General features: G+C 41.7%; 1 protein-coding gene across 1 annotated transcript in view; it reads right to left on the minus strand.

Annotated features, from left to right (window-relative positions):
* kif6 (kinesin family member 6) overlaps positions 1-24,728 on the minus strand; it is a gene marked incomplete at both ends in the record, with an annotated part of 71,538 nt that continues 46,810 nt past the window's right edge. Inside the window, 9 exons of the mRNA XM_080012060.1 lie at positions 1-136; positions 4,464-4,568; positions 4,668-4,754; positions 5,891-5,979; positions 8,182-8,317; positions 8,485-8,569; positions 9,371-9,421; positions 17,296-17,351; positions 17,987-18,089. Coding sequence (XP_079868186.1) covers positions 1-136; positions 4,464-4,568; positions 4,668-4,754; positions 5,891-5,979; positions 8,182-8,317; positions 8,485-8,569; positions 9,371-9,421; positions 17,296-17,351; positions 17,987-18,089 — 848 coding nt within the window. The remainder of the gene's footprint in view (positions 137-4,463; positions 4,569-4,667; positions 4,755-5,890; positions 5,980-8,181; positions 8,318-8,484; positions 8,570-9,370; positions 9,422-17,295; positions 17,352-17,986; positions 18,090-24,728) is intronic.

Here is a 24,728-nt window from a genome sequence, read left to right on the forward strand (position 1 = left end):
CTAGTGGAAGTAGGCGTTGGAGGCGTAGTCGAGCTTCTGCCGTGCCCTGACGAAGGCCAGGATGTCTGCGTCCGTCTGCTGGTCCCCGGTCAGCGGGATCGAGGGCAAGGACGAGATCTCTGCCACGGACAAGGTCCTGAAACGTCCCAGACTCGACTGTCACATGGTACTACTGCAAGTAAATGGCTGCACGCTTTCATAAGTGTGCAGCTAGTTTGCTAGTTAGCATGTTTTTAGGCATAAACAAACTAAATGAATATACTAGTTAGCCTAAAAACGAATAAAATATATAAACAAGTATGCCTAGTTTTATAACTAGTATGCCTAGTTTTATAACTAGTATGTTTAGTTTATAACTAGTATGCCTAGTTTTATAACTAGTATGCCTAGTTTTATAACAAGTATGCCTAGTTTTATAACTAGTATGCCTAGTTTTATAACAAGTATGTTTAGTTTATAACTAGTATGCCTAGTTTTATAACAAGTATGCCTAGTTTTATAAGTAGTATGCCTAGTTTTATAACAAGTATGCCTAGTTTTATAACAAGTATGCCTAGATTTATAACAAGTATGCCTAGATTTATAACAAGTATGCCTAGTTTTATAACAAGTATGCCTAGTTTTATAACTAGTATGTCTTGTTTTATAACTAGTATGTCTTGTTTTATAACTAGTATGCCTAGTTTTATAGCCAGTATGTTTAGTTTATAACTAGTATGCCTAGTTTTATAACTAGTATGCCTAGTTTTATAACAAGTATGCCTAGTTTTATAACTAGTATGCCTAGTTTTATAACAAGTATGCCTAGTTTTATAACAAGTATGCCTAGTTTTATAACAAGTATGCCTAGATTTATAACAAGTATGCCTAGATTTATAACAAGTATGCCTAGTTTTATAACAAGTATGCCTAGTTTTATAACTAGTATGTCTTGTTTTATAACTAGTATGTCTTGTTTTATAACTAGTATGCCTAGTTTTATAGCCAGTATGTTTAGTTTATAACTAGTATGCCTAGTTTTATAACTAGTATGCCTAGTTTTATAACAAGTATGCCTAGTTTTATAACTAGTATGCCTAGTTTTATAACAAGTATGCCTAGTTTTATAACTAGTATGCCTAGTTTTATAACTAGTATACCTAGTTTTATAACTAGTATGCCTAGTTTTATAAGTAGTATGCCTAGATTTATAACAAGTATGCCTAGTTTTATAACAAGTATGCCTAGTTTTATAACAAGTATGCCTAGTTTTATAACTAGTATACCTAGTTTTATAACAAGTATGCCTAGTTTTATAACTAGTATGCCTAGTTTTATAACAAGTATGCCTAGTTTTATAACTAGTATGTCTTGTTTTATAACTAGTATGCCTAGTTTTATAGCCAGTATGTTTAGTTTATAACTAGAATGCCTAGTTTTATAACTAGTATGCCTAGTTTTATAACTAGTATGCCTAGTTTTATAACAAGTATGCCTAGATTTATAACAAGTATGCCTAGTTTTATAACTAGTATGCCTAGTTTTATAACTAGTATGCCTAGTTTTATAACAAGTATGCCAAGTTTTATAACTAGTATGTCTTGTTTTATAACTAGTATGCCTAGTTTTATAGCCAGTATGTTTAGTTTATAACTAGTATGCCTAGTTTTATAAATAGTATGCCTAGTTTTATAACTAGTATGCCTAGTTTTATAACAAGTATGCCTAGTTTTATAACTAGTATGCCTAGTTTTATAACAAGTATGCCTAGTTTTATAACTAGTATGCCTAGTTTTATAACTAGTATGCCTAGTTTTATAACAAGTATGCCTAGTTTTATAACTAGTATGCCTAGTTTTATAACAAGTATGCCTAGTTTTATAACTAGTATGCCTAGTTTTATAACTAGTATACCTAGTTTTATAACTAGTATGCCTAGTTTTATAAGTAGTATGCCTAGATTTATAACAAGTATGCCTAGTTTTATAACTAGTATGCCTAGTTTTATAACAAGTATGCCTAGTTTTATAACTAGTATACCTAGTTTTATAACAAGTATGCCTAGTTTTATAACTAGTATGCCTAGTTTTATAACTAGTATGCCTAGTTTTATAACAAGTATGTTTAGTTTATAACTAGTATGCCTAGTTTTATAACAAGTATGCCTAGTTTTATAAGTAGTATGCCTAGTTTTATAACAAGTATGCCTAGTTTTATAACAAGTATGCCTAGTTTTATAACAAGTATGCCTAGATTTATAACAAGTATGCCTAGATTTATAACAAGTATGCCTAGTTTTATAACAAGTATGCCTAGTTTTATAACTAGTATGTCTTGTTTTATAACTAGTATGTCTTGTTTTATAACTAGTATGCCTAGTTTTATAGCCAGTATGTTTAGTTTATAACTAGTATGCCTAGTTTTATAACTAGTATGCCTAGTTTTATAACAAGTATGCCTAGTTTTATAACTAGTATGCCTAGTTTTATAACTAGTATGCCTAGTTTTATAACAAGTATGCCTAGTTTTATAACTAGTATGCCTAGTTTTATAACTAGTATACCTAGTTTTATAACTAGTATGCCTAGTTTTATAAGTAGTATGCCTAGATTTATAACAAGTATGCCTAGTTTTATAACAAGTATGCCTAGTTTTATAACAAGTATGCCTAGTTTTATAACTAGTATACCTAGTTTTATAACAAGTATGCCTAGTTTTATAACTAGTATGCCTAGTTATATAACAAGTATGCCTAGTTTTATAACTAGTATGTCTTGTTTTATAACTAGTATGCCTAGTTTTATAGCCAGTATGTTTAGTTTATAACTAGTATGCCTAGTTTTATAACTAGTATGCCTAGTTTTATAACTAGTATGCCTAGTTTTATAACAAGTATGCCTAGATTTATAACAAGTATGCCTAGTTTTATAACTAGTATGCCTAGTTTTATAACAAGTATGCCTAGTTTTATAACTAGTATGCCTAGTTTTATAACAAGTATGCCTAGTTTTATAACTAGTATGTCTTGTTTTATAACTAGTATGCCTAGTTTTATAGCCAGTATGTTTAGTTTATAACTAGTATGCCTAGTTTTATAACTAGTATGCCTAGTTTTATAACAAGTATGCCTAGTTTTATAACTAGTATGCCTAGTTTTATAACAAGTATGCCTAGTTTTATAACTAGTATGCCTAGTTTTATAACTAGTATGCCTAGTTTTATAACTAGTATGCCTAGTTTTATAACAAGTATGCCTAGTTTTATAACTAGTATGCCTAGTTTTATAACTAGTATACCTAGTTTTATAACTAGTATGCCTAGTTTTATAAGTAGTATGCCTAGATTTATAACAAGTATGCCTAGTTTTATAACTAGTATGCCTAGTTTTATAACAAGTATGCCTAGTTTTATAACTAGTATACCTAGTTTTATAACAAGTATGCCTAGTTTTATAACTAGTATGCCTAGTTTTATAACTAGTATGCCTAGTTTTATAACTAGTATGCCTAGTTTTATAGCCAGTATGCTTAGTTTCTAACTAGTTTGCCTAGTTTTATAGCTCGTATGCCTAGTTTTATAACTAGTATGTCTTGTTTTATAACTAGTATGTGTAGCATGACAGCGTGCTCAGTGACCGCAAAGCTGCAACTCCAACTACGTAGTGAACTAGTCATCCTACAAAAAACATCCTACACATGAAGAACCCATTTACTGCTCGCTCTTCACTGCTTATTTAGAGTTTATTACTACGTAAAGTCTTCCAATGTAGTTTTTATGTAGCGTCACAAAATGGTGCCACTAGCTTGTGTTAGCATTAGCATGTATGCTGCATGAAAAGAAGGACGGATCCAGGTGGAGGAGTTGTTGCCCGTGGTCTTTATAAACAGATCAGCGATTATTATTCAGAAATAACCTAGTGCTGATCACTGCTATGAACCGATCAGAATCGAGTATTACACAGAGCTGTGTAATAATAATAATAATTATTAAATACTGTATACACTGTATATCATTTTATACTGACAGCCATACTATAAACCATACTTAGTCCCAGCCACTGGCTTTCAAATGAATCTAACCCGTGCAAAAAAAATACAATCACACTTTGAATATTCTGTGTATTTGTATCTGTTTCATTTTTTTTTTATTTGTCTCTTTTTGTATAGACTTAAAAAAAAATATATAGAGATTTTGCTAATCATGTATATTTAGAATTTTATATTTATTTTATGTACAGTATATATATATTTTTTTTTATTCAGACATGTTTTGTGCATTTGGCTATGTTTGTATATATATATATACTGTGTGTATATATATAGCGTTTTTTGTATATTTGGCAATTTCTTTTCAGAGTGTTCAGCTTATATTTTATACTAATTATCTATATGTCAACGTGACAGAATAAGCCGATTCTGATTCTGACTCCTGCTCACAAATTAAAAACACACGGTTAGGCCAATCTCTCCCTCTTCCTCCTCTACCTTAGTTGCGATGAAGGTGTGAAGGCGCCCTCCCCGGCGTCCTCTATGCTGGGCCGTGGGGCGGCGGGGTTCGTCCAGGGGGGCGGGCTCTTTCTGGCAAAACTCCTGGAAATCCGCAATTCGTGAAAAGAAAATTCAGCTTCAAAGCATCACCAATATCAATCGTAACTTTAACCATGGATGGATTGAGTGGAGCTGGCTGACCTGAGGTCTGTTGCAGAGGGAGCTGGAAACTCATGAAGGGGGTCACTTGGTGGGAAGTCACTCACACTGCAGCTCAGACTACGTGCACTTCACAACAAGGAAATATGGATTTTTAACAAGGGATGATGCAGAGACATTAAAATGCATTAGACTGATTGGTAGACCTAGTGTGTGTATCACATGCTAGAACAGCACAAATGGAAGTCCCGTAACTTTATACTACCTACAGCAGTGTTTGTGTTTGGGGCCCCACAAATGGGTCGCAAAACATTTTAATTGGGTCGCCAAAGCAAATTGTGGGAAGTTTTTTTTCGTAGTCTTTAAAAATTATATTTCTATCCACAGTAAAACCATTTCTTATCGAACATTTCTTAGAATGTCTAAAGAAATGGTTGGTTGACCTGTTCAAGCCACAATATCACAATATATTTTGGGTTTAAAACAGAAATGGCTTCAGAAATATCAATTTACTCACACATTGCTTTACTCCATTCAAAGATAATGCCTATTGTCAATTGAGTCACGATTGTCATATTTAAAAAGTGGGTCCCCAGAAGAAAAGTTTGAAAAACACTGCTCTACAGGTACATTCATTTATATTATCATTGTTATTTGAGACCACTAGGAGACGCTAACACATTGGGAAACCTATGCTCCAACACTTGTTTCCCTTTGTCTGAGAAGCAGCGACAGTCGTTGTCTTGATAGGAGTATTACTATATATCGTCTGTGTCCCTTTGAAGTCCAGTCGGTGTCACGCTAAATCAGCATTATTGTTGCCGTGTGTTTAGGTCCAGGCGGACACAGGAAGCCTGGTGCCAAGCCCTGTCAGGACTAATTGTCCAATATGTGGTACAAACCAAATCCCCGAAGTAGCATTTAAAGCAGTTGATCACAGCTTTCGACTGGCTCTGGGAGCCTGTGCTCGGAAGCCTTATCGGTCCAGGATGTTATTCCTCCCAGAGACTTTCATAAAACCCTGATCAAACGATGATAAGCAATGACTGCAATGTGATTAGGGTTGATGGATGGAATTGCAAGGACTGAAAGGGTTTTCTTGGACAAAAACTAAACAGTTATCATAGACATGAAAAAATTGTGAAAACATGGAATGGTAGCGTCTACTTGGATCCAGTCTACTGCATTGATCTAGGGCTTCAATGGATGGATGGGTGGATGGCTGAATCACAAAAGAGAGGGATGGATTTAAAGGAGGGTCTTACTATGAATCTAAGATGCTGGGCACTGAAGGCTGTAGGTTCGGACCCCTCCGTTGGGTTCGCCGCCTGGTCGCATCTTCCGAATCCAATACCTGGTGAAGAATGGACGTGAGGAGACCATGACTGGCCCGTCTAGGCTTTCCTATCTGGAACCCCCCCAGCCAGGGTACTGGTTCTGCTGACAGTTAAATTACCGTAAAATAAGTTTGGGAAAAACCCACAGTTATGGCCAGCAGTAATAGAAGTCGTTGGGTATTTTGAAATGCCTGGCCACGCTCTTTTCATACCTCTGACTGGATGTTTAATCTCGTACACGTGTGCTGTTTCCCAGCAACGGGGCAACAAATGGTCAAAACCAAAACCATGGGATGTATGCAAACTTGAAAAGGGGCCTGATTCCTCTGGCTCAGGAAAGGAAACAGGACTGCACACACCATGGCGGTCTCTCTGTCGGTCTGATTGTGGGACCGATTCCTCCACTCAGAACATCAAAGCAGGCCTTGAAGCCTGCTGGTCAAATGTTGCAGCAAGGCACCTTCTCTAAAGGGTGCACCGCAACCGACTGGGGTTGTAAGCAGCGTGCATGTGCATGTGTGAGCAAATATCACGGTTTAACGGTTTTACAACTATAATTGGGCCATTTAAAAATGCCAAACTCATAATGTAAAAAAAATAATCCAACATTTTACACAGAAAGTTTTACAGTACTTATTATCGGCATTCTTTTGGTTCCATCAACACTCTTTTGGTCCTCTAAAATAATACTATTAATCTGACTAGGACACATCAGTGGTTAGGAGTGGATTTACTTCAATGCCAGTGAGGGACTGGTGATGAGCACCAACGAGAGGAAAAACCGTCATCTCTAGTAATGGCGTCTCCCAAAGAGACATCAACAAAGAGTGAAAATGAAGGCAAAAGGACTGCTACGCTGTTTTGATGAACTAATTCAGGGTGATTTGAGCAAGTTCTGGTCCAACGCTAAACTTAGCTGACATAAAGGCAATAGCCAATCGACGGCTAGGCACACACGTACACACTCAAAAACAATGTGAGTCATCTTCGAGTCATGAGACCAGTCTTCGTGGGATCTATGTCGAACCCAGCTTCTAAATGTTTTAATGGTTTGGAAACTGAAGCATGTTTAATAGGCAAACCCATTAATTGCAACATCCCTATTGTGTGTGTATTTGTATGTGTGTGCATATTTTGTTGTTAGTCAGTCTCCTTCATGACTTTGGAGGCCTTTGACTCGACAGACCCTCAAGGCATTGGACAAAAAAATAAATATCTAATAAATATAATGTTGCATTTGTCCACACGCTTCCTGCTAGGTGTTAAAACACTTACACAATATAAATGCTGCAAATGCTATTTAAGACCGAAATGGAAAAGTGACTCATTTGTTATTCCCCACCGTGTCAGGGGGGAAAAACAGTCGGTCAGATGGACATGTTGTCCTTATTATGAGCTCTGTTGAGACAATGTGCTGATGCTGTTGTTGTTGCCTTAGCTCTGAGCTGCTCTCCTGGCCCTTGTTTGGATCCGATGGATTTCCGCAAAATGTGTTTCTGTGTATTTAGCCTCCTACATGCCCGGCCCCCCACCTCCCGCCAGGACCCATTCTGCAAGATGTTAAACAAGAGGCCGTGAGGGTCACTCAGGTCCCATAAAAGTCTCAAGAGTCGGAGCAAGACACATGGACTGTGCATCAACTGGAGCGTTGAGCAATCATTTCAGTCCATATAGGCTCATATTCCGGAAAATGTGTAAACAACATGCAAAAACACGACCCTAAATGAGGGGGAAATGCTCAGCTGAGATCATCTGTAGGTCTCTGACATGATTTCCTGGGTCCGTCGCATTATGTCAGCCAAGAGCTTTAGAAGCCTGACCTCAACAAGTGTTGTTGTTAACAGTGTCTGCATTTAAAAGAGTCAAATTGAACTTTTTAAGACCTTTTTGAGACAAATGTCAAATAAATGTGAGACAATTAATACATGTATAAAGGTAAAAAGTAAGTAAGTATATGGTATGTATGGCCAATAAGTATACTGTATGTATCTTCTACAACAGGTAAGCGTAGCAGTTAAATATGAAGGGAAGTACAGCAATTAAGTTCAGTGGTAGACTCAGCGTTTTAGAGCATCAGAAATGTTGACACTGATGCATGTCTTTAAAGGTGTAATATTTGACGTAACCCTAACCCTAACTCAATTTTAGACATTCAAAGACTTTTTAAGAACCCGCAGACACTCTGGTCGCATTATGCGGACCATGCTCAGGTCTTTCACCTGCGGGCCTGAAGACTCACGGCGCCACCATTCCTGGAAGTCCTTCTGCAGCTTGACCTTGGCCTTCTCCAGCAACAGCTGCAGGTGCTCGATCTCCGTCTTCAGGGCCTTGAGGCGGCCGAAGGCGCTTTTGTAACTGGCAGGAAAAGTAACCATTGTCAAGTTCGTTGTTCATCTCGCACCCAAGCATCTGCTCTGTCCAAACGGCGTGGCTCGGAACGGCTCTCGGGAAAAAACTTTTGTGAAATTAGTTGTTTGTGGAAGCAGATACCCACCCCATCCCTTTCCCATGGATACACTTACTTGTTTTTCAATTCCTCGATCTGTTTGCGCAGGCTTTCTTCAACGGGGTCCATCTCCTCGACCTCAGTGTAATCCCCTATGACACCTATGGCAAAAGTGCAAAAAGAAAACCCGCTAGAGGCTTGTAATACACAATGAATCTACATCCACTGAAAGATATGTTGCTGGTTGGCAGGCGACACAGATGCACTCCGAAAAATCTCCCAGAACGAAGAACCGCTGGTGTGTACGGCCGCGTGTTGAGTTCGTGTTCGTGCATTTCCCAACTATTTTAATACCAGCCGCGGATAATGGAAGCCAGGCTGTTGTGAAGTGTTCTCTGATGCGGGACTCCAAATAACAAGACAGGCCTGCGGCGTCTCCACTGGATGGGACTGGATGTTTGTGTACTTCGAACCAGATTTCCTCATCAAAAAGCCTGTACGTCGCTGATCAAACCAGTCGAAAAAAGGCAGCAAAAGGAGGGAAGTCGTAAGGAGAGAGACGTGCTACCCGATCTTCGGTCACTCTGTTATTGAGACACACTGAGGCCTGTAGTGAAGTCTTTTGAAGTGGGCACCGCTGCACATGGAGTCCTGGACCTCACACTAACAAGCGTTTCCAACGACCTTCAATTGTAGTATAAAACCCAAACTTAGAGTCAAACCGTCTATTGTGCCATTTTTGTTCACGCGTAAGTGACGCCGTTGATGTTCATTCGACCTCACTGAGTGGGAAGGCGACATTATTCACAACGATAAAAAGGCTAAAATTTGTAGGCCTGGGAACAGTTTTTGGTCCAATCACACTAAAACGACCGGTACGGACGGACAGACAGGGCCTGCGTGCTTCGTTGGCGGAGGGTTTTCGCCCGGGAGGAATCGATCCGTCCTGTGCTCGGACCCACCGTGAACCGCTCTCTGCAGCCTTCGCCTCTCCAGCTGCTTCTTCAACTCATCTAGGAGGGAGAGAGGGAGGGAGAGAGAGAGAGGGGGAGAGAGCCAGAGAGAGAGGGAGGAGGAAAGCCAAAGATACATAAATGAGAAAGGTTAGGCTAGGTTAGGCTGGGTTAAATGCCTTTTCTTTATCAAGCACTTACCCACTGGAACCAAATGGGTACATAACTGCTCATGAATTGCCTCCTAACAATCGGCGATTAATGAATTTGAGAAATTGAGCACGAAAAATATCCTGGTTGAATGGATTTAGGGGGGCAATTTTCCAATGAGCTGTTGTGCTGTACATTAAACAGTTAATAAATGGCATAGAGACCGTCAGACCAAGGTCAAGAAAGTCACTGATGCCATTCAAAGTTCAAAGCCATCGGACACACTGATTATGTCTTCCGTGTCTTAAGCTTCTACTCGGACTGGAACTGGGCTTGTAATGGAGCTCGCTGGGGAGGTGTGGCTTGGCTGGATTAATGAACAGACATAAAGAACTCCGCTCGTGCTCCAGGAGGAAACATGAGAGGGGCTTCCGGTAAGCGATTCGCGTCTGCTCTTTTCGTTTTCTTGGATCCCGTTGCTCATCTTTAATCTCCAGAATGCAAATGAACCGAAACGCAGAGACGTCTTGCTCTTTCAACACGTGCAAAAAATAACATGCCGCCGAGAAGCACCGGGTTGGGTGGAGGCGTATGGGGGCCTTGAGAGTTTCACATAAAGAGAACGAGTCTATTTCAAAACGTGAAGTGAAAAAGCTATAGGCCTGAGTGGAGTTGGGTGAAAAGAGGGACTTTGATCCCTGTGCTTTTACACAAGTGTAGCATACTCTACTCATTAGCATTATGCTAGCAGCTACAATTCATCACTATGGTCACTGTGGTGGATGGGATGGCTTGAGCAGTCACACCTGACGCTTGTTGGGCCAATGAGCGGCAGGTTTAAAACCCCATCCACACGCGCATTCAGGATTGGAGCCTTGTCATGACATGTTTCATCTGATCCTGGCTAGTTCCGCCTAGCCTTGTCTCCACAATAAACTGGTGTTAACAACCCCCCGTCGTCTATGTCTCTGTGCCGGAGGGCCCTGAAAACGGCACTTGGGTGGCGTGTGGTGGCGAAACTGCCACAGTCATCTTTCACACAAAACAAATTACAGATGAATAGGCTTCTGTAGCATGCTGTTCATTCACATGAAGGCTCTATGTTTCATTCGAACACAACATTAATGACACTTATGTATCACTTTCACAAACAATAATACAATATTTTCATTCAGATTTCCCTTAACAGCAATACTACAGTACATACATCAGACTCTGCAGTAGTGTGATGGACACTCCCACACATAAGTCCCTGTTTGTTAAAATTGATCTTTTTACACACTGCATTCATAATGGACATACGCTAATACACATACGTAATTATGACAGAGAGGTTCTGTTTCATATAACATACATATTTTAATCGCTGGGATTTAAGTTTGTCGCCCCCGCTGGAAAGGACAAGAACTGCACAGCTGAAGGGCTTAGCAAGCTGTGGAGGAGTCCATCCAGTTCAACCTGATGGTTTATTTTGTATTTCCTTTAACAATAATCAATTTTTTTATGGATGAATGTTTTGTATTTATTTTGCATGTATTCACACATGTCCACTTGTGTTATTTAGTCCCTTGTTTGATAACATTTAGAGTTAAATCATTTTTGTTTCCGATATTTCTTTCACCCCTCTTGTGTCTTTTTGGTTTGGCCGATATACGTTCCCTCCTGTTTCATTTGGTCAGGTCCGTTTGGTGTGTCTAGTTGTCTTTATGTTAACCCCTGTTTAAGTTCTTAGGCCTAATTTTGTTTAATTTGTGAGGGTTTCCCCCTGCACTTGTTTTGCAACCCATCCTAGATTGATTATATGTTTTTTGGTCAATAAATCTAAATTTATGCCTCAATCAACCTGCGACTCCTTTGTCTAATGGCTCTGTACCTCACAAGTAGCCATTACGATTTACATATGGCTGATACTTTGTCCGAAAAAGAAGGGCCATAATGTGACACTATTACAGACAGCGCTGACAAGGACTCACAAATGACACAGGAGCATGCACCGTAATTCAAGTGTTGTGGCCAGTCGAGTGGGAGTGGGGGATGTAAAACAATGTCCATTTAAACTGGGACCGGCCATTCATATCCATTTCAAAAATGCCGCCACTAGGCAGAAAAACAAAAGAGGCAAACCCTCAAAAACCCTGCAGCACGGCGACTCGCACGAGACCTCCAGTCTCTGAGTTTCCTAATAAAATAACAGGATTAAGAAACACTTACTGAGTGGTTTGAACCGTGGCTGACCTGGCCACGCTGACAGAGTGAGAAAGTGCAGCTTAGACGCTACGAGCAGAAAGGAAAACACAGCGGGCCAAAGGACGATGAGCTGGACATATACTGTACAACGATTATTCCCAATCGCCCAAAGGTCAATTAAAATCTATCATGACTATAAGCGGGCCACAACAGGAGTTATGTTGCACATTGCTGTAGGTATGTATGGAGTATTTATTTAAGTGCTCTCAGGCAAGGAAGAGAAATACTAAGCTGATGAACCAAGATGGACCACAAGACATGTTTGTAATCTGTATTCAAAATATGCACAAGGAACTTTCAAACACCGTCTCAATTTGCGATCAAAAGTAAAGCCACGCGTCGGTCCAAGGACCTTCATCAGATATTATGACATGAAATGAGGTGCCCTTTTATATAAGAGTCGCTGTCCAAGTAGCCAATCAAATCAAAGTTGTCAGGATAATGTTTCGACAAATAGAAAAAAATATATATACCATCAGACCCTCTGAAAAAATATTAATAAATCTAAAAAAAATAATGTATAAATATATCTGCAGGCAGCAACAGAGTTCACTTCAGTCGCAGCAATTCGTTCTCTTGGTAAAGGTTTACAGTATAATCAAATTGTCAGTAATGGAATACACCTCTATGTTATCATGGCAACTTTGGTGTGCCGTGTCGGGCAATGATGGCAAGTGACACAATGATACGGTGATGACTCTCTTTGACCAAGTACAGTTGTCCGAGTTCTGTGAAATGCAGCATCAGCTAGAGTGTCGACCGCAAAACCTGCACGAAACAACCATTACACACAAATGGGAGTTGTGGCAGTTTCACCACCACACGCCACCCAACTGGCGTTTTCAGGGCCCTCCAGCACAGCGAGACAGAAGACGGGCGGTTGTAAACACCAGTATATTGAATTGAGTGGGCTAGCTGGAATTAGCTCAGCAACAGATAGAACATGTCACGACACGGCTCCTATCCTGAGTGTGTTTGGGGATGGGAGTTTTAACCTGTTGCTAGTTAGACCAACCATCGAGCAACAGGTATGCAGCCACACTGACCCGGGTCCCTAATTACATAGATCCAGGTCAGGTGTGGCTGCTCACCAAACCATCCCCACACCACAGGGGTCTATACCCCGCAACTCGCCCTTAAGCCCCCGCAGAGCCACAACTTGCAGATATATAATGAATTGGATGACTGTGGCCGTTTCGCATACCACACGCCACCCAAGTGGCGTATTCAGGGCCCTCCGGCACAGAGAGACAGACGTGGGGGTTGAGAAAACACAAGTTTATTGTGGAGAGGGGGCTTGATGGAACAAGCCCAGGAGCAGATGGACAGCATGTTATGACAAGGGATGTTGCATGTTAGACCAATCAACAAGCAACAAATGTTACCATAGCCACATTGATCCTGGGCCCAAATATCTTGACTCAGGACAGGTGTGGCCGCTCAAACCACACCATCCCCACACCACAATGACAATATCATAAAGCACCACAAACTAATCATGCTATGCCAACGTTCTGGCATTTCCGGTAAATTTGCAACTAATTCCTGCTTCAAATATTGATGTGGATCAAACTTGGACAACAAAAGGTCGGAAACGCCCAAGATCCAACCAGACCTCAACCATCTACCTGGGCTTGGTGGTTGCTGCGTGCCATTTATAGCTAGAAAAATGCTACATTTAAACACTTTTACATTGTGGGGAACAGCACATTTTGCCACAATGTGGTGGATAAATCAATAAAAAAATGGAATTAAACATAAGCAAGTAATCTACATTCAAAAGAATAACAGAAAAAACATCATACGTTTTAATAATCAACTTATAGAGGGATCAAGTCCCATCAGAGGTTTCAATCTCCCGTCTTTCCTACTGCAGCTCCCTTCTAGGTTTCTAATGAAAACTGTAATTATACAAAAATTCCACCGAGGTCATTGGAGCTCCTATACTTCGGGTATTTGGTGTATTTCTTTGGTTAAGAGACCAGGCCAGGAGGATTCTACAGTGACAGCAAGATAAGGATACTTAACCCAAACTTGAAACCAAAAATTCAGACATGCTACAAGCTTTTCCTGATTGGAAAGACAAGACACATTCCGTGAAGATACATTTCTGCATGAGTCAGCCGGTGCAGGACAGAAGCCTGTGGACTTTAGGAACCATGCAGAGCTTTTCATCCGCGGTGTCACCAGACGTGGTGTTGTAAAGCAACAGTTTCAAGCTTTCAAGCCTCCACAAATGTTTATGATTGTGATTCCCGTGGCCTGGAGATTTCATGCGACACCACATCACAAAGGCTACAGAGAGTTCTTGGTCAAAAGACTGTGCAAACATATCTACCAGGCCTAGATATGCATATTGTTAAGATTTATCTCCAGAGGTAGAATGGTCATCTGGCAACTGGAGGGTTGGTGGTTCCTTGGCTCCTCCTGGCTATTTGCTGCAGAGTCCTTGAGCAAGACACCTAACCCCTAGGAGCTCCTGGCGAGCTGGTGGTCTCTTTGCATGGCTGAAACTGCCGTTGGTGGCTTTAGTGGCCAGAAAAGACTACATAAATGAAGTCCACTTACCATTCATATTAAAAATCTAAAGTGCTATATCTGTTTGAAAAGTAATTATGGGACAGAGGAAGTGATGACACAGAACATCTGTGAGTAACCAAAGAAATTTAAATTGACTTATTTGCAAGTAAATTTTTTTTTTATTGATCATTTCACCAGTAGTAATTAAGAAGGTAATCTATAAAGAATCCGACCGATAAGAATTGTTTGAATTGATATCTGAACCCTACTATAAGAATTAAAAAAAAAAATAATGTAATGAAAATAAATTGTGTAATGATACATGGAATCGACGCTCAGAAATCTTGCATATCAAAATACATACAGGACGGCATTCGGAGTGACTCAAATTCAAAATAGCAAAGCAGGTTGATAATACACAGTGGACAGTTTGTATTCTTAATGGCGTTTCTGAGCCTCCCAAAACCCAAACCATGGTAAGGGTTTCTAATTGAGCAAACTCTAAAAAGAGGAGTTGACAAGAAAAAGCATAAATCTTGAGCGACTTAATAATGATCAACTGGCCTCTTCCGTCATGGACTACTACCTATAAAGACTGCATGGAACGGCTGAAACCCTTGTGTGCTGCAACCTTTAAAGGTGTTTACAGCTAGTCCATTTAAGGTTTGCGAGCCCAGGAAAACGCTTACACCCTATATATATGAGCTAGGATGCTTTTGATAAACCTAGCTGGGAGGGGACATGCATTTTTAAGGTTCTATAGGCTTGTTATCTGTGCCGTAATTCCCCAGGCTACTACAGTGCAGCAGCAGCGGCGGTGTTGGGTAGATCATGAAGGTGGGACACCGAGGAGGTTAGCAGATGCTGCAACCAGGACAGCAGAGCATAAATCCACACACATCTGGGAAAGCGATCAAGGGGACCCCCGCTTCATTCCTTCATTCGCCTATCATCCTGTAAAAGACCTACAAGACCGATTCCTCTGAATAAATATATCTCTCCCTACGTTCTCCGCGGGTCCGAAGGGCTCAGAGCGTACATGCTTCTCCGACGGGGACTGGAATGTAAAGCTGGATTCTGTGGCCAAGAGCAATAGCGGTAACTGGGGAGATCTTTAGGTACCGATGTATCCACAGCGCTGCCACTTCTCGCTTTCCCCCAGTGCTGATGAGCCTCATGCTGGGTGTGGACCTCAGACGGAGACTAACAAAGCCTTTGTCCATATTGTGCTAACCCCCAATCTGGGCTATATATCGCACAGGTAGTGTAATATGTCCCAGCTGCATTTTCAAAACGGCAAATGCAAAGCCATAGTCTGTGGCCAAGAGCAATGCCGGTAACCAGGGAGATGCTTAGGCACCACAGGTTGCTTAATGACCCACATGCTGGGTGTAGACCTCAAACGGAGCCGAACAAAGCTTTTGTCCATATTGTCCTAACCCTCATCCGCTGTTATACATCACACAGGTAGCTTTAAATGTCAGAGCATTGCTTCAAATGGCGGGGAAACACGGCATTGTAAAATGTATTATGGTACGACTTTTCCAGCCAGGAGAGTGCAAAGCACCTTCCACTATAAACACTGAGTCTCATCTCGGAAGAATGCAGCTGCTCCGTGCCCGTAACATTATAATAACGTGTGACTGTGTTCAAATGTGTCTCTTCTGGTTGATTTTCTCTCCTCAGTGGTTGAATCATTTTGCGGCTAAAATTCTTTTTTATATTTGTTCCACCTCCGCAAAATGCATTACACACTGTTTTCCAAGAGGAAAACCTTTGTATTGTATGTCTAAAGGTTGTAGAACCATAGCTAATACACTGTAGTTAATACACTAAACGCCACGTACTCTGGAATATTATAAATCAAAGATAACTTTTGGGAAACATAAGGACACAGTGGATGTTCAGCTGCGACGGCGCTTTAAGGACACCACACTTGAATGCAAATACACCAGAATTCCAAGTGCACTAATTCCAAGTGTAAACTGGAATCCAGAGGGCGAGGGCTAAACTACACCAAACCGCCAGGCGTGCCTGGTGCGAGGCGAACGTCTTCATTTCATTGGCATCCATGGAGATATGAGCCACAAAACACACCCACGGTCCAGGGGAAAGTTTTTGATAAATACAGCTTGCGATAGTACCGTAAACGCAAACCAGATCAAACCTCAATAATGTACACTTGAAATGAAACCTCAATTACAGGCAACAGAATCACGTTGTCACAGAAAAACCGTCACGTCGGTGAGTCTCAGCGACCCCTTTGAAAGTGGGGAAAACAGCCGGGAGAGTTGGAAAATAAGGCATTTCAAAACACTGCGACACAATCAGCCAAGCAATCGGCGTTTAGACGTGTCCAAGTAAACGGAACCACGAGCGAAGGTGCCAGAGAGCCGAGGTACGGTCGCAAACTCCGCGGGGGGCCGAGGCCCTTGCAGTTCCCGAAGCTAGACCCTGTCGAGGCCTTATTGTTCTGGCTCACTGGGCACCCTACTTGCCCAGGGGACGTTACGCAGAAGAGCTCAGCACAGAACGCTCATAAAAAAAGCCGCAGTAAAAACAAAATCCCGGGTTGGAAACCTGTGCTGTAGGTGGGTGGAAATCAGAACCCCTCCTGGAGGAGGAGGGGGGGGGGTGCTGGAATGTGCTGGCACTTGGAAAATGGGACCCCGACGGTTTTCCAGGCAGGTAGGTAGGTATGTAGGTGTCCCTGGAGGCTGATGGAACCTTAATACGGGGATAAACGAGCTGCGGTTCCGTCGAGTAACAATTCATTTTACGCCTTCTCTTAAACTGCGATGGGGTTTGGACGTGCCGTGGACACGCTATCCTTCAGCAGGTGTCCATTTCAGTATGTGTTCGATAGCAATGGCGCAGTTGAGAATATAAAACTACGGCCTTTATTGCACAAATCACACACCAATAACAACATCCTTCGCGCGGGTGGGGGAGGACGGGGGTTCAAGTTTGACACATTAATTCCATGTGCTGCCAACGTGTTTTTTCTGGAGACTTACTGACGCTGCGTCTGGTCTCATTCACCTGCTCGCCGAGCGCCTTGGCCTCATTAAACCTGAGGGTAGAAGCAAAATACATTATTATTAGACCTGTTATACTATAGTTATTGAACAGTTGGGAAAAAAGGGGACTCTTTCCATTAAACAAAGATATTTAAACAACATATTTTGGTACCTTTTAAGATAAATTAGCAATACATTCAATAATGAATTCAATAATAAATACATAAATGCAATATTTCAGCCCTTTTTTTAAGTATATTTATTTAATAAAATGTGCATGTCCTCAAAAGGTGTGTGGCCAATTGGATTTGATTAGATAGAGTTAGACAGACAGACCGACAGACACACAGACAGACAGACAGACAGACAGACGGTAAAACTAAAATAGTGCTTATTACAAGGCTCGAACTTTGTCCATTGTAGGGGTGAATTGGACGCTAAGGAACAAAAAAACCCACAACAAAGACCCATCCGGATGTCTGCTGATGAGATCACTATCCACGGCTTTCCAGCAAACCCCTGTAGATCTCCCTCTGTCGTTGTATAACGGCATTCGACGAAAGACTGAGTCGTTCGTCACGACAGTAGGATCGGCTCCGACTTTTCACAGAAAACATCAAGTCGCCGACGTATCGCTCTGCGTTGTTCCGCAGCACTTCATCAGAGCGTCTCCTCTGTGTCGCCTAACCTCTGTTTGAGAACGGCTTTGTTGTCTTCAATGGTCAGTCTGTCCTCGTGGTCCCTCCTGAAGATCTCAAAAGCCTCTTGTTTGCCGATGGACAGCTGGGACCCTGAGAGGAAAGACCGTTATCAGGAGTAAAATACCTACAAAGGAAAGCTCAAGCATCGCTGCCCAGAGGGCTACAAAAGAGGCAAATAATACGTTGTCAAATCGAATCTTCCAAGCAAACAAACTTACCTCGCGGTTCTCTTGCTTGTCATTACAATTATGTAAATCTAATGTGCCAACTATGTGTCAGGTCACGCCGTGCAAAATTCGTACGCCACGTATGGGAGCCGAGCGGTGCCGTGTTCCCACAGCCACAGGTAGTAAACTGCAATCTGGCCGCCAGATGCGAGCCGAGGAGCCTCCGCGATGCTGCTGACCTCCTGCCCGTCACTCATTACTAAACCCCAGCGTCATTATCCAACCTTTCACGAGACACAAACACAAACAGGGATTCCAAACAGCTCAGCGTTATTCACAGGCAACCTGCCGCTAGTGGGGAAACCATGGGCACTCGAGGTGAATTTAATCCCTGATCTTTGGCTGGGTTGACACCGCAGACCTTATGGTGCGTTCCGTTCACCTCGGAAGTCGGAGGTGGGAGTGACGTCGCACCCGAGTTGACCACGTTCCAGTACAAGTCAGAAAACCAGGATAGACACCTGTTTTGTTGTGCTTGCTCTTTCGGAATACAGACTGACTACAGAACAAATATGGGAGCGGGGAATGGAGCGATCCTCCGGGGGTCCACGGATATGCACATGTTCACGTCCAAATAGACAAAATAAAACAAAAAAAATGCTTTACTGTTTAAAATTGTTAATTTCTAACACTACAGTCGTTACTACAGCTTTCACTTGTTTATGCGCGGAGTGGCCATCTTGGATTTCGAGGTCGGGTTTTGGTGAGGTTCTTCTGACTTTCTGAGTTGGAAATCAGACCTGAGGGGGCGTTCCCGTTGAAATTTCCAACGAGGAACTCGGAAATTCCGGCCTCTCGATTCCAAATGGAACGCGCCATTGGTGCTCAATTCAGTTATTCCTGAATAATGACCACTGTTTGTTAATCTGTCGTCACGGGCAATCACTCTCCACCGTAACTCACGCCCCATGTTTCACGCCGCCCACATGCTAATGCTAACACTAGCTAGCGCCAACATGTTGTGACGCTACACAGAAACTACAATGGAAGACCTGAAGATGAATGTGGATATGTCCAATTTCACAATAACACTAAATTGTTTGGTCACGTATGGAGAAGTTGTTTTTTTAGGGCGACTAGTTCACTCTGTTGTGGTATAGTAGTAGCGATCGTGTCACTGACTATTTTTCTTTGTTGGGAACTTTTCAACTTAGAAATAATTTCAAATCATATTCTGTCTCAAATGATTATTTTTTTTGGTGAGTAGCCATTTAAGAAGCGGGATAATGTGCAGCCAGCCGGTCATTATCACCAAAATAACCCCCTTCAGAGTGATGCAAGAGCGGATCATCCTGTCCGGCTGGCCGTACATTATTCCGTATGTATTTCTACTGAAAATGTTCATACAGGTCGTGAGGGCCTACAGTAGGAACGGACTGGATTTTTTTCTCTTGGAAATAGATATAATAGTACTCCCCCAATAATTCCCGTGGCCCATTTTGTCAAAGGGCTGACAGAGAGCGATATAGAAATCCGTCCTGTGGAGCCTAACAGCCCTGACGTGCGGCCTAAACATCGCACAGCGAGGCGACAGCAGCTGCCAGCGGGCGACACGCTCCAAGAAAAACTAGATGGAGGTGCACATGTGGAAAAAAAACCCCTCCAGCGGGATGGGATGACTGATGGCGACACATTACAATTGACGATGACATTTCCTGCTGCTTCAATTTTACTTGGAATCCGCTGCTCTTGCGGCATTTAATGACAAGTCGAGCATTTATTACCCGAGGACAACCAAAATTACACAGAGAGGCACTTTTTCAAAAACGGCAGCGTGCGGAATGATCGATCATTGCCGTCGCCGTATCTCGTTGGCCGAGTTCTGCGAAGCGTCCCGAAAGAACGATCCATTTATCACCACAATGTTCAGTTGCATGATTCTGCCCGGTCCCCCCGCATCAAAAGGCCTCCGCTGATCTAAGAAACACTCTTTGTTTGAAAAAAAAAATGAAATAAAAAAAAAGAAAAAAGAAAAACACAGGAGGCAGTAAGTAATAGTTTTGAGTTGGCGGAGAGAAAACCAAAAAAGCATCAAACTGCGATTTGGTCTTTGGTATTTGTCAATTTCTTTTATGAAAAAGACATCCTTTAAAAAAAAAAAAAAAAAAGAATCAGCGGAAAAGACGTGGAAGAGCGATGGCTCCACCATGATGTCAAAGAGTTTGATTTCCAACAAAACGTTTTATTTGTTAAGATTCACAGCCCCGTGTGACAAAGCCCCGTTTCCAACCCAGGAATATACACGAGGAGCACGCGAGATTTATTGACGTAAATTTAGGAATTTTGTTTCTTTATTTATGGAAAGTGGTGATTGAAACCAGGAGGCATCTCGCGGGCTCGGCGCTGCGAAGGCCAACCTTAACAAATACGACTGAGGGCTATTTGAGGAAAACATGCTCTCGTAAAAAATACAAACATTCCAAGAATGTTTGTCCAAAAGAGATATGACATGACATCATCGCCTCGTCCTGGCATCATTTGTGGGGTAATGAGAGATCACATGTGTTTCCAAGTTTCCTAATTCCTCCTGTCCGTGCATCAGTGCTGAGATTTCGCAGAGAAAGGACGCACCGTGACTATTGTTGCTGGTTCAACACATTTTTTTTAGAAATCAGATATCCCGGGAGGTGAAGTATGTGCTGTTAGCGGCCCGTCGCTAAAATATACAAAGTCACTGCATTTTCAAACCGAACGCTGCCTGGTTTCTTTCATTCAAACACTCGGGGCTAGGAAACATTTTTGGCTTGGACCATGAACATCTTATCCAGTGTGTGACTGTATAAGAGACCAAATACATGGTTTGCATAATATCAGGCCTAGTACCGGTTGACAATTATAAGCCTGTCTGTTAGGTGTGTATAAGAATGTAAAAGAGACTAGAAACAGGAAGTTGTGCCGCTTCCTCCCGGCAGCCTACTTTAGCCGATGTTGCGCTCCGGACGCTCTACGGCAATTGCAAAAAGTAGTTTTAAATAATTTAATGAGGGAAGGCGGATGTAATTAACATCATATGCTGAAGGTTAGTTAATTCAGCTGGTGTGTTGTCAACCTGGAATTAAAATGTGATTACTTTTGGCTTCGCGATGCAGCCCTGCTATAGGAATAAGAGGGGTCCATATAACACTGATCATAACTGACCTGTTAAAATCAAATATGACGGCAGATTCTAGCAGGTTCTGCTAGAATCATCAACGTCTGATTATTCGCGAGCGCGATTTACCATTAAAAAAATATACATCTGTTTCTCTACAGAAATTCTCACATCTCTTTGCAGCAGGCGGCACTCAGGTTACCTTATTTCTGACATACAACAGGAACACGTTGCATGTCCATCAGGCTTCTTCGAAACTATGTCAGGTGCCATTTCCAGCAGAATATCAGTTCTTCAGTTCAAACGGTGTTTCAATGGGGAACACCGATGGGGACATTTGTTTAAAGTCAACAATGATTTCTGCAGACCAACTCACTTCATTCCCAGTGTCTTCCCGGTCGCCATTTTTCAACCCAGGCCTTATTAAAATGTCGGTTCCTGTCATTTATAACTGCCCGTAGCATGAGCTAATTGTACGCTTTACTCCTGGGAAACTTACCACTCTGCAGCAACAACTCACTGTGCTTCAATGCTGTCCAATGGGGCACAGTTACAAAAATGGTGACAAAAGGGTCACAAACTGTACATTGATTTATTTATTATTTTAATCAGGCTTTCAATGAGTCGACTTTTCCCAAATCAGCTGCTTTGGCTACATCCGCGCCAACGTAAGAGACTAGAAAGAGGAAGCTGCGTTGCTTCCTACTGGCAACCTACCCGAAAATAGGTCTATGGCAAACCACTTTTGGTTCCATTTCTTGTCACATTTAAACTAGATTCCATGTGAAAATGAAAACATTGTCTTGTTATTGTTCCCCAGACTCCAATCTGTGCCACCTTGCTCCAAGAAGCCAGTATAGAAAGAATTAATAGTGAACGGAGCAATGTCCGTTATTAAATGTTCGCTCTAAACTAGGCCACTGGGTTTAACATGAATTGTTTCCATGGAAAGGTCCGCCATCATTACATCTATTATCTCCAGAGACGACAATTAGCCGTAACCATAGAGGCTGTTGGCAAAGACATCAGGGCCCTTAAATTCAACCTAAACTAAAACATACATAAACATTCAGTGACCTAGTAAGCATGAGGAAACAATAAATGTAGCACATTTGTTTTGAATTAGGACAGAGGGAAGAACAATGATCAAATATCTAATGTAGCTTTGTTAGGAATGTATTAAGATAGATGGATTGATGGATAGATAGATAGATGGATAGATGGATAGATAGATAAATAGACAGGCATTTTTTGAAAGCTATACTTTTATTTTGGGATAAGTTCATTTTAGTAGGTCAAGTTCAACAATTCCCCTTCCGAATGCAGCTTGAGAATCCTTGAGAACAGTGCTTTTCGAAAGTCTTTCAAAACCCGAAAGGCATAATTCAAAGACATCTCTTTTTACAACCTTTCCGCAGCTGCACAATGCATTCTCGAAAAGAGTTGGAGGGTTTCGAGTTCAACTTTTCCCGCTGGTTCAGGGTCCGTGCAGCCGGGAAAAGGTGATTTTGCTCACAGCTTCGCTCGCAACGTAGCGGGGAGAGAGAGAGAGAGAGAGAGAGAGGGAGAGCGAGAGAGAGGGAGCTGGACATTTCTCATGAAGTGTGAGAAAAGTGGACTCACATTCCAGAGTGGACATGTAACTGGGAACCAGTGGCATGGGAATATGTAAAAAATGTGCTCTGCATGAGAGGTTTTTTTTCCAATCCAGGAATTTGAAAGTTCTATATCGACGCTGTTGACGGAAAGGGCGCATGGTTCTAGACGTTATTATTATTATTCCATATACTTCAAAAACGATAAATTCTGATGCACCTAATGTTTGCTACCTTGAATATTTCCTCATGCATATACTATAGCTCAATATGGCTCAATTGATAAGAACATATTGTCTTCCACTAATGATGTTTATGTTAAAAAGTAGCTCTCCAATAACCCAGCAGTGTTTTCTTAGCCTGTTATACAACTTGTCTCACAGAGGATGTCGTAAATCAATGTGCAATAGAAAGGGGACAAGAGCAAAATGATTACATGTCTAAGTCTTGATGCAGGCCAAGTCGTTTTAAAAAATAGGGACGTACTGATATCAGGCCGATAGGTATTGGAGAATATCACAAATGTACAAAAGCGATTCTTGAAACAAACATGTCAAATATGAAAGAGAAGCTGCTCGATTTTCTTGATCTCTCTCGGTATTGAAAAACAGGCATCGGTCCTTCCCTAGTAGACAAAAACAAACAAACAAAAAAAAAAAAAGGATTCCCATGCAAAGAGGGCGTCTTTGTATAACTCTCTAAAGGGCCTATCTCCGGAAGGTTCGGCTTGTTCAAATAGTCGCCTCACAGATGAACTTGGGGAAAACTGGAGCTCACGTGATGTGGTTGGAGAGCAGAGGACGCCTCCATCCCACCGGACTTACTATTGTAAATGGATTCTACAGGGCTTCATCGTGTCTCGCAGAAAGGTGAAAACACATTCCCCGGTTAGACGTCCCAGATGATGGCGCTTCGTCCATATCAGATACCTTTCCCGGAGACTAATGTCTGTGGCACATAGTTAATCAGTGTTTTATAAACTACCACTCTGTAGCCATCCATCACGGTGCTCCTCACTGTCCAGTGTCTGAGTGATGGATCCTCTGCTTAATTCACGCTGGACCCGGTTCAAACATGTGTTTGTTTTTTAATGGGCTCTTCTTTCAGAAACACTGTTTGCAATTACCTCTGTGCTGGCCTTACTACCGCATTGGGCATCATTACCCAAAAATGTCCTGGAGGATGAGGGAGCTGTGGTTTGCAAAGACAGGAGCCCTGGTTCAGTGTGATGAGCTGCTGGCTCAGGCCCATTTAACCGACGGCTACGACCGCACTCGTTATGAGGGCTCAGGTTTATCATCACAAATAAGGCTCAGCTAAACCTAAATTAAATGGGAAAAGCCAAAGAAATGCTCGCCACCGGCTAGAGAGTATCTCTTACAAAGCCGGGCAGGCTTGACTTTGAGCGACCTTCCACCTCTTATACCGTTTGGTTTTTAAACTAAGGTTAAGTTAAGGAGCGTCACAGTCGTCTAGGCTACCATGCCCTTGGTTTCCTTGATGCTCTACTACAGTATCAGCATCTGTAGGAGCCATTGCTTATCTTTTGGAGAGAACTACAACAACTGCATTATAAGTTTGTAAACCTGACACAATTGCTGTGCATCACTGATCTTTTTATTATTTGACACAGAAACAAAGAGGGAAGATGCTGTAAATAATTTGTTTTTCAACTGCAACACAGCACAACAGTCCAGCACATAGCCGCTTTGTCTTTGTTTTAATATATCGTAGTGTTTGAACTCAGGCAGTGTTTACACCCTGTTTATGGAAATCTATGCTCTCTATGTCGTTTATACAGGAATTTCAGTCCACT

The sequence above is a fragment of the Zeus faber genome (assembly GCF_960531495.2).
Source record: "Zeus faber genome assembly, chromosome: 13".
Classification (NCBI taxonomy): Eukaryota; Metazoa; Chordata; class Actinopteri; order Zeiformes; family Zeidae; genus Zeus; species Zeus faber.